At 37.2% G+C, this 16,037-nt stretch overlaps 1 protein-coding gene across 4 annotated transcripts in view; it reads right to left on the bottom strand.

Moving 5' to 3' along the window:
* Positions 1 to 16,037, bottom strand: part of LOC6033016 (hemicentin-2) — a 319,767-nt gene that overhangs the window by 51,807 nt on the left and 251,923 nt on the right. For all 4 annotated transcript variants that reach the window (XM_038250375.1, XM_038250472.1, XM_038250519.1 and 1 more), the window contains 2 exons: positions 15,477 to 15,613; positions 4,300 to 4,438 (listed from right to left, as the gene is read on the bottom strand). In XM_038250375.1, the coding sequence (XP_038106303.1) occupies positions 4,300 to 4,438; positions 15,477 to 15,613 (276 nt within the window). The remainder of the gene's footprint in view (positions 1 to 4,299; positions 4,439 to 15,476; positions 15,614 to 16,037) is intronic.

Raw genomic sequence — 16,037 nt, 5'->3', positions numbered from 1 at the left:
ACTGCCAGCAGAACATCAAAGATCTGCACCTTAATTTCCTGTCCCCGCAGCATCGTTCAACAATCGTCATCGAAACAACAGAAGCAATTCTGGTAATTAAAAGGATCCTCCCACGGTCAGAAACGCAAATCGAGCAACGGCAATGCAGTTCTCAGTGCCCTCTAGTATGATCTTGACTGGGCCGTCACGGCGATGACAGGGAGCAGTTCTCTAGGATTTCGCATTTGATTGGAGATAAAAATTTCAAAATTCAGAGCTGAAAACACTAGGTAGAACATTTTACCAATGACTATCTTTTGAAAATGGTTAAGAAGTAAACTTACTGTATTCTAAAATGAATTCTATTTATTTTTTAATTTAATAACAATATCAGCAATTTACTTCCGTCCTCACCAATACATTCACAGGTAAACGTCAGCAAATCAAAGCATTTCTGTTTAAAAAGGTGTAAGGAATCGTATCAGGTAATACAATTCATTGATAGGGTATTTGGGCCTACTAAGCCGAGCGCACTTTTTATTTGATGTATTCTCAAAGGCTGCTATAGGCAGCCTTGCTTTTATTACATGAATAAGTTGGTTTTTTAATGCTAATGCTCTTACTTAATCACATTTTTGACGAAAATACTTTAAATTTCTGTATGAGCCCGAGAAACTGAAACATTTTTGTCCCTATTTTGGGGATATTGCTTCAAGCATACGACCTTCTTTGTACATATTTTCGGCCAACCTTCTGATTGGTTGAAATCTCGAAGCACGTGGCGAACTTTTTTAACGTACGGTTCAGCCCCAGCTCGTACAGTACAGCCGAACAAATTCGGCGACAAACATGCTCAATCATTGTGATGTTTGAAGCCACAAATCAACATTAGAACGATTGATTTCACTTGCATTACGTGCATAATTAGCTTGGACATGATTTATATCATTCTTTACGAGTTTTAAACATATTCAAACATTTGTTGCGTAGCCAAACAACAAGCCCGTAATATGCAAGAAACACTGTAACTTGTGAAAAGCACACACACACACTGTCATTATTTGTAGAAGTGTCAAATGGACTGAATATAGAGCCATTCTCTCCGAAATGGACGAAGTTATTAATCAGTTATTTTATTGATTTGGTGGCAGTTTAGTGATTGTTTTTGCAGTGGAATTGTGGCACCCACCAATAAAAACATATTGCCGGTGGTTGGAGATTCGGGAGACGGCTCTTATTCGTGTACTTAGCGATGAAAGCCGGGCGCTGAGTGTCAACAAGCGGTAAGCAAAAGTGGTGAAAATTTTCGCCCTAATGGGCAATTAGCAATTTGCCAAGAAAAAAGTGAAGAGTGCTATTTTTATTGCTTTATTTCTAATTTAGAAGAAAAAAGTTAATTATTCTTGCCCACCAAAATGAAGATAATGACTGCACGTATCATTATCAAGTGGCAGATTCCTGCCAGATTTGGTGAAATGGTCATTTTCGTTGAATTAATTTTAGTAGACCCAAAATAGGTACTAGGCCCAAAATAGGGACAAATGCCCTTAATCTGGTGATTTTTTTTTAAGTTTAATAAACTAAATTTTGTTTTTTTTGTTTTATTGAAAATTTCTAAACATTTCGAAAAAAAACTTTTTCAAAAAATGTACAAAGTAAATTTTGATTGCAAATTTGATTTCCTATTAAAACTGAAGTCATTTTTTCCGTCAACTTAATTGTAACTTAATTTTGCCGAGTACATCAATCGTTCAGACAATTCCTTCAAAAGTTACAGATTTACAAATAGGGTAATTCTCTACCAACTCACACGAAATCGGGAAAAGTTGCCCTGACCCCTCTTCGATTTGCGTGAAACTTTGTCCTAAAGGGTAACTTTTGTCCCTGATCATGAATCCGAGGTCCGTTTTTTGATATCTCGTGACGGAGGGGCGGTACGACCCCTTCCATTTTTGAACATGCGAAAAAAGAGGTGTTTTTCAATAATTTGCAGCCTGAAACGGTGATGAGATAGAAATTTGGTTTCAAAAGGACTTTTATGTAAAATTAGACGCCCGATTTGATGGCGTACTCAGAATTTCGAAAAGACGTATTTTTCATCGAAAAAAACACTAAAAAAGTTTTAAAAATTCTCCCATTTTCCGTTACTCGACTGTAAAAATTTTTGGAACATGTCATTTTATGAGAAATTTAATGCACTTTTCGAATCTACATTGACCCAGAAGGGTCATTTTTTCATTTAGAACAAAGTTTTTGATTTTAAGATTTCGTGTTTTTTTTTAACTTTGCAAGGTTATTCTTTAGAGTGTAACAATGTTCTACAAAGTTGTAGAACAGACAATTACAAAAATTTTGATGTATAGACATAAGGGGTTTGCTGATAAACATCACGAGTTATCGCGATTTTACGAAAAAAAGTTTTGAAGAAGTTACTTTTTGCGTTTCACTTTGTTTTGTCGTCCGTGTCTGTCGCGGGTGACCATGAACGGCCATGATCGATGACGACCAACTTTTTCAAAACTTTTCTTTCATAAAATCGCGATAACTCGTGATGTTTTGGGGGTATTAGTATCGATGGAAAAGATTTTTCGTTGGAATTTCGTACCAACCCGGAATTACGTCGTAGGAAAATCCGCCGACATCCGAACCGGTACACGATTCACAAATCAACCTATGTAGAATCGGAAAGAACATAAAATTTCTGATCTTTTGATACCCAAACATCTAGGTTTTCTTTAAAACCTACGTTTTTAAATACCTGGGCAAAAAGTAAGTTTGATCCACGAGAACAAAAATTACGAAATTCTATACATTTTTGGCAGGTTGCTCAAACGAAACCATAACAACGTTTTTGCTTAGGTATTTAACAACGTTGGTTTTATAGAAAACCTGGATGTATGGGTATCAAAAGATCGGAAATTTTATGTCCTTTCTGATGCTTTATAGGTTGACTTGTGAATTGTGGACCGGTTCAGATGCCGGCGGATTTTCCGACGACGTAATTCCGGGTTGGTACGAAATTCCAACGAAAAATCTTTTCTATCGATACTAATACCCCCAAAACGGTGTTATACCCACTCCAAAATGTTTATTTAGCAATTCTATGGTAATATATTGACATTTAGTTGAATTAAAAGTTTGCAAAACTAAGTTTAGATAAGTTTTATATAGAATTTCCAGAGTTATATAAACTTTCATACTAAGTAGTTAGTAAACTTTATATTCAATCCAAATTATTTTTTTAATCAGTCAAGGATACCTATTTGGAGTTGGGAGATTGGATTTATGGTGATTTGTCAACAAATAACATTATTTATGTTAATTTTTCGAAAGGTGTACAAACTTTTTTTGCACCTTTTTTATTTTCGTAATAGTATTTGTTATATAACTTTTTATAGAAATCATCTTTTCATGAGCTTTTTGTAGCAAAATGTCTGGCTTGAGTTTCTGAACAAAACGGAATACTAAGTTCCTGTCAAACTTTATTTTTTTACATGTTTCATCACAAAAAAAAATCACAGTGTTTACTCGGGGATTTCGTCGCCAAACCAATTCGTTATCTGTCCTCTCCTGGTGCCCCCAGGAAAGTCGGAAAACTGACTGTCACACTTCCTGTCATGGCGCCTTCACCTTCACACTTTGCTCAGAGCTTGTTTCTTCGAGCTCAGTGTTGCCAAATTTATTGAAAAATTCAACAAAGGACTTAAAAAAACTTATTTCTTAGAAATGTTCAGAAAATTATGCTTCAAAACAATCGATGCTAAAAAAACTCAGATCAATCAAACCTGCCAACACTGCTTCCAGTGCCGCCAATGTAGCCAACTACTAACAAGTATCTGTTCGAGAATGAGCCAGCCATGCAAGTTGGATTGCCTTTTTTCTAGCTCGGGCACGTGAATCCACGTGTCAAGAAGCCATCATCTCGTTGGGTGTTCGGGATTCTTCTCGCAAACTTATGAGTGTCATTCCTATCGACGGCGCACATCGATGCCATGTGCTTTCTATGTTTTCACGTGCTGTTTGCACCGAGCTTTTGAGACTTGCGAGACGTTGCTATCCTTGTTTGTAGTTCGAGATTCGGGGTGGCAATCCGTTCCCGATAACGAGCAAGATTTTGTTGGTATTTTTTAACCAAAAAAAAAAAAAATATAAAAAAAGATTAAGACTTGACACAAGGCAATAGTCCTTTGTGACTAATGGTTCTAAATGCAACAAAAAATCTGAATTTGCTATTTTTACGATCAGAAACATTGCAAACAGTTTTTTTTTTTACCTATTTGGCACAGTCATTTTTTCCGTTCAGACCATTACAATACTTACACTGAACTTTGAGCGTGATGGACGAACTGCGCGTTTCACCCTCGGTGTTGGACGCGGCACACGCGTACGAGCCCGCACTTTCCCGCTCCAGCTGGACCAGGTGCAGCGTTTCGCCGCTCTCGCCCGACATCCGCATGTTCTGGAAAATTGAAAACAAAAAAAAAAACATTTCAATAAATGTGCCCTTCAACGCAACAAAGGCACAAGCTCCTTAATTGAGTTCGACCGAATCCAGATTTTTTTTTCCTGAAATTTAATGTTTATTGTATTATTTTCAAACCACAATCCCACTTGATCGTTTTACGGTTATGTGTTTGAAAACAATTAAATATTTTCTCAGAGACACCACTAATTAAGTTATGTCAGAGGTTATAAGTATGTTTTGGGTTGGTATTGTGTACAACAAATCCTAGAAAAACAAACCATGTAATGCACCACAGCTCTGAAAAATTAACTAGTTTCGCACAAAGGTGCACATCAACCAGAGCTTTTGCACCTAGATTTTTGTTACAGATATTTTAGTATATTTTTTTACTACAGACATTTTAGTATATCTTTACTATCTATAAAACAATTTATAACAACATTTGACTATTTTTACAATCACATTGTTGCAGAATTGCCCAGGTAGCCAAAGTTCAAAAGTGATTTCAAGATAGCTACATCATAGCAGTTTGGACCGCGGTAGAATAAAATACTCTCCAAGTACTCTGGTAACCCTATCTTATGCAGGCAACCTATCAATGTTATTTTATTTCAATTTTTTCAAAACGTGATCAAAATAGGGTCCAAATCAATAATTGAAAAGATCGCTTTTCTAATCTGTGTACAGAAACTAGTTGCCTTAATTATTTTTTTTTGTTTTTTTCCACATAAATTTAAAAAATCGTTTTTTTTTTCAAATGGTTGCGTGCTATACAAGTGACATTTCTTTTGCGAAAAAAAAACTTCTCTAATTTATGTTTTTGTTTGTTCATTTTTACAAAAAAAAAATTATAAACAACATAAAAACCAAAATAAATCAGCATGTTCCGTTCCGGGTTAATAGGGGCATCTTTTGGTATGGTGGACGTTAGGGTGGTTCAAATTTTAGGGTGGTTCAGAATTTTTATTTGGGAGGGATGACGAGATAGCGCTTTGATGTAATGAAATATTTCAGGAATAAATTTAATTTTTTTGTTGATTCCTGAAATATTTCAGCCAAAACTTGTTCCTTCCACTAGATAATTTTGTACATTTTTGAGCCCTTCTAGACAATTGTAGAGCTTGTCAAAATGAACATTTTTATTTTTGAAAAATGAATTTTGGTCAATTCTATCAAAAGTTATGGGCAAAACACGATTAAAAAATGTATTAAATGAAAAAAAAATATAGAGAATTTTCTCAGCTTTTCAAAAGTGTTTTTTTCAAAAGTGAGCAAACATGTGCTCTAATTTAAAAAAATAAAAACTGCGACTATTTTCAAAAAAGTCACCTAAAAATGGATTTAACTTGAAAACAGTGCACTTTATCAAAATTTTACTAAAGTATTTTTTGATTGCAAATTTGATTTTACATCGAAAAATGAAGTTGAAAAATTTTTGCGACCAAATTTTTCGATTTTTTTAAAAAATCAGCATTGATTTAAAAATTCATTACTCGGTCAAAGATTTTTTGCACAACCTGGAAATTTCTTAAAAGTTGGCATTTTATGTCCTCTTAAATAAAAAAAAATAAAAATAGTGTAAAAGTGCAAATTAAGTTATAGTGACAAAAAACAAAAAATCATAAAAAAAATTTTACCGTGTATTTTTTTTCAGTGTAGTCCATATCCATACCTACAATTTTGCCCAAGACACCAAATCAAAAAAAAACCTTCAAAAGATATAGATTTTTGAATTTTTATACATCATTTTTGTATGGCCAGCTGCCAAATTGGTATGGAAAATTATATGGACAAACTAATGATGCAAAATGGCTTCTGTGAGCATACCGTAGGCACCAAAAAAGTTTCATTCGAATAAAAAAAAATAACAGCGCGAGTGTTTTTCATCTCGCGAAGCAATTTTCTGTTGTTTCTTTTCTGAGTGTATCCTAAATGTCACTCGCGAAACCAAAACCAAATTTCGCCGTGGCACCAAACTGAAATGTCGCCAGTTGAGTTGCGAAAAGACCCGCGCCGTGACTTACACGGAGCACGGAATCGATCACGAAAATCTACCGGAAATCGTTCTGTGGGCGTGGATTTGATCAACCGGATGGACCATTTCATGATGTCTAGCTTGGAGAGGACAGTTACAGCGCTTTTGATTTTCAAATTGGTGGCTAGGTCTTCCCATTTTGACTCTAGAGCTTACCCGCAACAACCCGCATCAGCAAAACTCTCCTGGTGGTAGGACACAATGGACCAGATTGAGGTCCTTCGACTCTGCGTCTTTTTCTGAAGCTGAAAACAGACTGAACTTCATAAATCACCCCAATTGAAACAGTTTTAAGTGGTAGCAGAACTAAAACCAAGATTTTTAACAATAATGTCATCTAAAGCGTTCCATTTCCTTGGAAAATCACAAAAAAATCAGCCACGTTTTTCTCAACATCCAAAGCCTTCAAAATAAAAAAAAGCAAACACACTGATTCAAAATCACCCAAACATGCTTGACAGATATTTCGCGACAGAAAATCGTCGCGAGAGTTAAACTTGCTCAATTCGGTTTAGTGCCGCGGCGACAATATCTAGGTGGATGCTGCACAACCTACACCCAGAACTGGGCATCGGCATACGAGAGAATAAAGAGCACGATTCGGTAGTAGAATGGTACTGTGTGCGGACGGAGAGGATAAATCCCGAAATTACCGAGAGTACTATACTCATTGTTCATTTTCCAAAAAAGTTCATCTATCAAAAAAAAAAAGTACCGGTACCGAGACTCGAACCCAAGACCTTCGGCATATTGAACCGTGCCTTTACCGTATGGGCCACCATGGTTCGGTGACTAAGTGGCGGTCGTTTGTCCATATAAGCCACTCAATAGGATGAACTGTTCCAATGAACGAATGAACACGCGAGAGGACTATACTCTCGAAATATAGCACTTTCCTCACGTTTCTTTTCTTGAGGACTATCCCCTCGTTCTTTAACTTTGGGTGTAGCTTTTTGTTCAGTGATATACATCTGTTCTCTGTGGTGACACCAAAAGGATCACAGTGGGAAGCTCTTATCGGTCAAGTTGCGTTCTTGATTGAGTGCAAAACAATACAGTGAACCTATTGAAATTCGGAGATGATATGGGAAACACGATTGGCATTTAGACCAAATTTGAATTAAGAATTCAATAAATAATAGAAAACTCTAGTCTCACCGATTGAATTTAAACATTTTGCAATTTTTAATCACAGGTACACCCAGAACTGGGCATCGGCATACGAGAGAATAAAGAGCACGATTCGGTAGTAGAATGGTACTGTGTGCGGACGGAGAGGATAAATCCCGAAATTACCGAGAGTACTATACTCATTGTTCATTTTCCAAAAAAGTTCATCTATCAAAAAAAAAAAGTACCGGTACCGAGACTCGAACCCAAGACCTTCGGCATATTGAACCGTGCCTTTACCGTATGGGCCACCATGGTTCGGTGACTAAGTGGCGGTCGTTTGTCCATATAAGCAACTCAATAGGATGAACTGTTCCAATGAACGAATGAACACGCGAGAGGACTATACTCTCGAAATATAGCACTTTCCTCACGTTTCTTTTCTTGAGGACTATCCCCTCGTTCTTTAACTTTGGGTGTAGCTTTTTGTTCAGTGATATACATCTGTTCTCTGTGGTGACACCAAAGGATCACAGTGGGAAGCTCTTATCGGTCAAGTTGCGTTCTTGATTGAGTGCAAAACAATACAGTGAACCTATTGAAATTCGGAGATGATATGGGAAACACGATTGGCATTTAGACCAAATTTGAATTAAGAATTCAATAAATAATAGAAAACTCTAGTCTCACCGATTGAATTTAAACATTTTGCAATTTTTAATCACAGGTACACCCAGAACTGGGCATCGGCATACGAGAGAATAAAGAGCACGATTCGGTAGTAGAATGGTACTGTGTGCGGACGGAGAGGATAAATCCCGAAATTACCGAGAGTACTATACTCATTGTTCATTTTCCAAAAAAGTTCATCTATCAAAAAAAAAAAGTACCGGTACCGAGACTCGAACCCAAGACCTTCGGCATATTGAACCGTGCCTTTACCGTATGGGCCACCATGGTTCGGTGACTAAGTGGCGGTCGTTTGTCCATATAAGCCACTCAATAGGATGAACTGTTCCAATGAACGAATGAACACGCGAGAGGACTATACTCTCGAAATATAGCACTTTCCTCACGTTTCTTTTCTTGAGGACTATCCCCTCGTTCTTTAACTTTGGGTGTAGAATAAAATCGTTAAACTGTTAAAATTAATCAGTCAATCAATATAAATCGAGTCTATCACATCTAACCCTCCCTGATAGGAGGTGGTAATGGGTATCAAATTTCGACCTGTATTTAACTGCGAATCAATTTACCCAGCACCATTTAACACCACTCTGCCCTTGCTGCGTCATTAGGGACTTGCAGATCCCTATCGTGGCATCAATATCAAATTAATCACCATCCCAGCGCGCGGTTGCGTCCGATTCAAATCAGAACGGTGTACACAACCACCTGATTGTAACGACCAGCTAAACAATCGCGCTTCCCTTTCACAACCCAATTACTAATTAGCTAGCTCACCATCGCCCCAGCACTATCGCTTTAGTTTGTTCAGCATCAACGCCCTCCAACACAGCAATAGGAGCGAATAGAGTCATGCTAATGGTGTGGGTGCGCGCTGAAAATGATCAGCCATAATCAATCGTGTTTCCGTGCACCCACACACTTAATCTCGTTTAGCAGCAGGTTCCTTGAGCTGTAACCGACTATTACAGAGGGTGCTGCAGTGCAACTAGCTTCAACACGATAAAGGATTAGCTGCAGGAGAAAGAGGTTCGAGGTTTGCTTAACCTTCTACTGAACTTTTGCTTATTTTACAGGTAGCAAAAATAGTTGATTTATTTTTAATGAATAAAAGTCGAGTCAAACATATCATTTCAGATTTTTTTTTTTACTTCATCATTCCGGTACGAGAATCGAACTCACGACCTCTGGTTTGGAAATCCTGCACGCCACTAGCGAAACCAAGAATTTCAAAAAATCAGGCTCGTTTGTCACGGTTAAGCTGTCCATTGCATGCACGAAACAGACGACGAACCTTAAATAGCAAAAATCTTTGATAAATCGTTGTATCGACATTTCCAAAGCGAAATAATTTCTCAGATTGCTCTCTGTAGTGGTATTTTTCATATATCCGTGAACCACGTTATTTGGCAACTGCCGTTGCATTAAACTTAACTGATTTAAAACAAACTTCCTTCGCATAAAAAAATGATCTTTAAGAACAACATAAATCTTTTCAACGCGCACCCTAAACACAACCCTCACTTACACTAACACCATACCACCGCACCCACTTCAAGTGCTAGTAGATATGCCACTTTTGCTGACCAAAAATTAATTAGTGTTATCTTCTTCAATCACACACAGCAGGCAGTTCGCCTCCGCCTGCCAGTCCAGCTGTCTGTCTGTCGGTTTTCGTTTGTTTTTGCATTTGGTCCAATCGAAAACTTCCTCTGTTCGTGTCCCTCCTCTCTCCCGGGGACAGCGCAGTGGTTCAAAAGGCTGTGTTGACGAACTTAAGGGGTTACATGTAAACGGCAAAAATGTCAGAGGTTGGTTTGAGCACAAACTCAAACTTTTTAAAAAATCTGCTTTCAGGACATTAAAATATACATTTTCAACTATTAACCAAATAAATTTGAAGACATTTGGTTGTATCATTGCCGAGATACAGCTATATGAAGTTAGCATTTTCAAAAACGGGTGTCACGATATCCTAACACTGCCTTGACCAAATCGGCTCATAATTTTCGTGAAGACTCATTTAACCGGTCCTGTGTGCATGACGAAGGGCGATTTTCAAAAAGTTTATTAAAAAAAAGATAAAAATATTTTTATGTTTTTCATATAAAAACGTTACTTAATCCACCCTTAGGTGGTTGTTGCCTTCCTCACATTTAGAGGGTAATGCTTAGATACACAAGGGCGGACCTTTCAGTGTTCTATCAACTTGATTCATGATTCATACCATCAGATTGGGTAGTCAGATCTTCATAATTCAGGGCACTTATGTGCTTATAACTTTTGATGGGGTTGTCAGATCTGCAATCTACTGAGCTCGTTGGAAAAGTCTTTTGATTACCTATCCAACGACAGGTCGCTTGATAGATCCGGACAACTTTTTCATCCAAATATATGAGATTCGGCCTCTAAAAAGTGCTTAAATAACACTTAAGTGCTTATAACTTTTGATAGGGTTGTCAGATCTTCAAACTTTTGAACTCGTTGGAAAGGTCTTTCAACTACCTTTCCAAAAATGTATAACATGACGGGGTTTCTTACAAAAACCACCCTTTTTACAATCTTCCGGACTTTTGTTAAATTCGTTTTTTTAGCATAACTTTTGAAGTGCTTAACTAAACTTTATCATTTTCAATAGCGACTTATGGGACCCCAAGACGGATCAAATGAGACCAAAACGATCCACGGTCGGAACAGCCAGTGCCGAGATTACTCAGTGCAAATTTTTTTGATCAACATCCCACCACACACACAGGCATTTGCTCCGTGATTCTGAGTCGATAAGTATACATGAAGATGGGTCTAGGAGGTCAAATTAAGAATTTCGTTTTTCGAGTGATTTTATAGCCTTTCCTCAGTAAGGTGAGGAAGGCAAAAATCGAAAGTTTTTGATTTTTGTATTTAAAAAAAATGTAAAATTTCAAAATCAGGCTACGTCATGCACACGGAATATGTCTTGCGAGTCTTCACCCAAAATTTCAGCCAATTTGTTTTATCCCATCACCCGTAAACCATAAATCAACTCGGTGTTCAGAGTAAAACGCTCGAAAAGTTTGACAGTTCGCTTTGCGCATTACAAAATTTTCAGCCTAAATCGTCCGTAACTTACTTTAATCATGAAATATCTTCATGAAACTTTTAGGCGTGATTGAAAATCATCTTTTAAGTTGATATAATAACTTATTTGTAATATGAAATTTTGTGATTTTCTACATGTATGTAACCCCTTAATTGATTAGAACTAAAAGTAAGCATTTTTGCGCTTTAGCATGTCTACACCGTTGTCATGGCCTACTTTTGGTGAAGTTTGTTTTTCAAAATACTCATCACAGCAGGCAATTGAATTTCCAACTTTTGGCAGGTGAGCAACTTTCTATGATTTTTTTTCTTTACTATTTTAATTTTTGTATTTTTCAAACCGGCTGAAACTTTTTTGGTGCCTTAGGTATGCCCAAAGAAGCCATTTTGCATCGTAAGTTTTTCCATATAATTTTTCATACAAATTTGGCAGCCGTCCTTTCAAAAATGATATATAAATTTCCCAAAATCCCAATTTCCCAAAGTTTGTATCTTTTACATGAATTTTTTGATCGATTTGGTGTCTTCGGCAAAGTAGTAGGTATGAATAAGGATCACCACTGAAAAAGAATTATACACGGTAAATTTTTTTGATGTTTTTTAATTTCAGTTTTTGTCACAAATTTGCACAAAATCATTTTTATATATTTTTTTTCTGATATATTTTAGGGGACATCAAATGCCATTTTTCAGAATTTTTTAGAATGTGCAAAAAATCATTGACCTAGTTATGCATTTCTGAATCAATACTGATTTATAAAAAAATTGAAAAAAAATTATCGTAAAATATTTTCGGCCTTATATTTTGATGTAAAATTAACGTTTTCAAGTCAAAGTCATTTTAGGCCGCAGTTTACATTTTTTTTTAAATTAGTGCTCATGTATGCCCACTCTTAAATTAAATATTTTTGAAAAGCTGAGAAAATTCTCTATATTATGCTTTTGTAACATGGTTGATACGACACTTAGTTGCTGAGATATTGGCATGCAAAGGATTAAAAACAGGAATATTGATGTTTTCTAAGTCTCGCCCAAACAACCCACCATTTTAATGATACCCTTTTGAAATGAATTTTCTTAGCTTTTCAAAAATATTTTATTCAAAAGAAGAGACTAATAAGCAAAAATGAAAAAACAGCGACTATTTCCAAAAAAGTTACCTAAAAATGGCTATAACTTAAAAACGGTATACTTTATCAAAATTTCACTTGAGCACTTTTTTATTGTTAATTCTATTTAACATAAAAATTAGATTTTTTGCACATTCTGGAAATTTCAGAAAAGTTGGCATTTGAAAAAAAATAAAAATAGTGTTTCTTTTTTTTAATCAAGTTTTAGTGACAAAAATTGTAAATAAAATAAACCAAAACATTTTAACCGTGTATTATTTTTTTAGTATAATCCTCATCCATACCTACAACTTTGCCGAAGATACCAAATCGATCAAAAAATTCCTTCAGAAGATGCAGATTTTTGAATTTTCATGTATTATTTTTGTATGGACAGCTGCCAAATTTGTATGAAAATCTAAATGGACAAACTAATGATGCAATATGGGTTTATTTGGCATATCGAAGGCACCAAAAAAGTTTCAGCCGGGTTAAAAAAATACAAAAATTTAAATTAAAAAGACCTGTTTCGTAGAGAATTGCTCATTAGTTAATTTCCGAGCAAGTTCTAATTTCAGTGCCGTTGTAAATTCCGTTATGAAATTTAAAACTGGGACAAATAAATATATGTATAAAAAAAAACCTTTCCAGCTAGAATCCGGTGTTTTGAAAAGCTTTATTTCGCTCATTCGTTGTTAACCAGTTTCCGGTATTTCCATCCAAGCCAAACTCGAACAAGTCAATTCCAGCGGAAAAGCACCGAGACTGTTCGAAATAGCAAATTAATAGCTCTATCCATTAGCAATTTACCATCGAGATAGCATTGTTAGGGAATGTGCGTCTGGGTGGAAAATCGGATTTCGCTTTCTAACTTAAACATGTACGCAAATGCACTGCACTAAATTTGCTAGTCTGAGTGGGCAGTCTAGCGAGTAAAACCATATAAGCCAGAGTGAGCTTTTCGTAAAAGACCACTTTCAACGAACGCATTTTGTATGGTCACGCATTATTGAACTCAGTGGAAATTTACAGAAAAGCTGCCTGAAAAAAATTACAAATTTATTTAAACAAAAATCAAAAATTTCTACTTTCCGTCGATTACTACCCCCAAACAAGAACTTAGTTCCCTCGCCACACAATTAAACCATTAATCCTAGCCTGATTTTACTCGCACTGCTGCTGCTGCCGCTGGTCCGGGCTAAGGATTCGCCCCGGCGAACGTGACCACAATCCTTCATTTATAATTAGTTTTATTACCGGCAGCAACAGCAGCAGCGCACTAACATAATTCAAATACGCTGCGTATTGCGCTGCCGGGCCAAGTGGGGCAAAATGGCCTCTTGAGGTTCGGCTAAAGAGCTCTTAGGGCGGAATCTTGGACCGCTGGTATTGTATCATTTCGAACAGTGATGGTTGCACGATTCAAACGAAAATAAGAGTATGTATGTATGAGTAGGAGGACTGAGGACTGAGGACTGAGGTATGAGGAATGAGAACTGAAGACTTAGTACTGAGGATTGAGGATTGAGGACTGAGGACTGAGGACTGAGGACTGAGGTATGAGGAATGAGAACTGAAGACTTAGTACTGAGGATTGAGGATTGAGGACTGAGGACTGAGGACTGAGGACTGAGGACTGAGGATTGAGGATTGAGGACTGAGGACTGAGGACTGAGGACTGAGGACTGAGGACTGAGGATTGAGGACTGAGGACTGAGGACTGAGGACTGAGGACTGAGGACTGAGGACTGAGGACTGAGGACTGAGGACTGAGGACTGAGGACTGAGGACTGAGGACTGAGGACTGAGGACTGAGGACTTAGGACTTAGGACTTAGGACTTAGGACTGAGAACTGAGAACTGAGAACTGAGAACTGAGAACTGAGAACTGAGAACTGATGACTGAAGACTAGAAGTAAGATAATAAGATAATAAAAACTCAAAATGTGTTTGAAAGTGAGCATCATTTTCATCACTGACAACAGACACACGAGCAACTAAGCTTCCTTGAGAGTGCTTTGCAGTGTACGGTTCCAAATTCCTGGGAGGCTCGACCAGAACGAGCTTTGGTAGGCCACTTGTGTCATAATGGATGAGCGTCGTAGATCGCATATTGAGCTCGTAAGCGGCCAAGTTGGTGGCGGGAGGCGATAGGATGTTTGCGACAGTAATGAATAATAATGTTATTTGCTGATTTATATTCATCACTTTCCCCCACAATTCACAAACCACACAAACACTCTCTCATAAGCGAATAGGCGCAATTTTCCGGAAAACTTGTGTGTCACCGTTCAGGAACTTTTTCCTGGGAAAAAGTTTCTATTTTTCTCTCGCACTGCTTAGCGCCATTACTCATTTTGATGAATTTCTCCGCACACAGGAAAAAAACACGAAAAACAAGAAAAACGACTCCGGAAAATGAAGGTTTGTTCGATGGATGTATGACCGTGTGTGTGTGTTTGTGATACCTAATGGCAATTTACCGACTTTGGAAAACCCTTTATCCCGCTAGCTTTTCTTTTTCTTCCTCCTTCTCATACCGTGACAATCACAGCCGGCCAGCCTGCCGATAATGGGAACACAAGTTTCGAATTAGGATTGCGTGAGGTCACCAGCCGTGTCCGTTTGGCACACAACACCACACGCACGGCCACCCCGCCGGAAACTTAGCTGACGTGAAAATAGCCAACAACACGGCAGTTAATTAGAGATGGAATTGTGAGATTGCTTGAGCTATTTTTTTTATGTAGTATGTAGTATTGGGGATGTTGTTTGCTGTTTTATAGTTTTAGTTGGACAAAAAAACTGAAGCTTTAAAACTACAAATTTTAAAGTAATTTAAAGAAGTAGATAATAAACTTTCTAATTGTTTCGTTTCTTGTTCAACCACCACATAAATTCGTTCCAATTATTTCATTACATGTGGTTAAATTTTACAAATTCTCCTCCTAAAAGGGGAAAATTATTCCCCAGAAGTTAAACCCAAGTTTACATGTAGACATATAATACTCACATTCTTGTACCAGGCAAAGGACGTCACCGGCGGCCTGGCGTCGGCCCGGCACTTGAGCGTCACATTTTCGCCCTCGGCCCGGGTGATGACTCGGCTGGGGTCCTCGTTGGCCAGATGCACCGACACGACCGGTTCGTCTGTAAAGGCGGAGTTTCGTAGTGAGTGAGTGAGTAGGTACAGTACGAGAAAGTGTTGGCATAGAAAACGGAAGCAATAATTAATATAAAGTACAAGCTCCGGGTGCATTAGAGAGGAAATTATAAAATTTAATTTATCGTGTACGAGTACGAGGCAGGGTGTTTGGACTCTTGGGAAGAAAGTTCTCAGAGAAATTGCAAAACGGTTTTTGCACGTTAAAATCAGAAATAGTTTTTCCTTAATGCTAGATATTCAAGACATCAATTGAGCAGACAGGGATCAATTCAGGGCTATTTTTACAATTGAAATATTCATCGACTGAACAATTTATTTCATTTAGATTCAAGAACATTATTTTGGATTGTATAGAAAGCTATAGAAATTAATGTCCAATCAGATTAACTTTTTATTTAAATTTTAACA

Source organism: Culex quinquefasciatus, chromosome 1 (assembly GCF_015732765.1).
Source record: "Culex quinquefasciatus strain JHB chromosome 1, VPISU_Cqui_1.0_pri_paternal, whole genome shotgun sequence".
Taxonomy (NCBI): Eukaryota; Metazoa; Arthropoda; class Insecta; order Diptera; family Culicidae; genus Culex; species Culex quinquefasciatus.
Note: the sequence above shows the minus strand (reverse complement) of the source record. Positions and strands in the feature narration are given on the sequence as shown.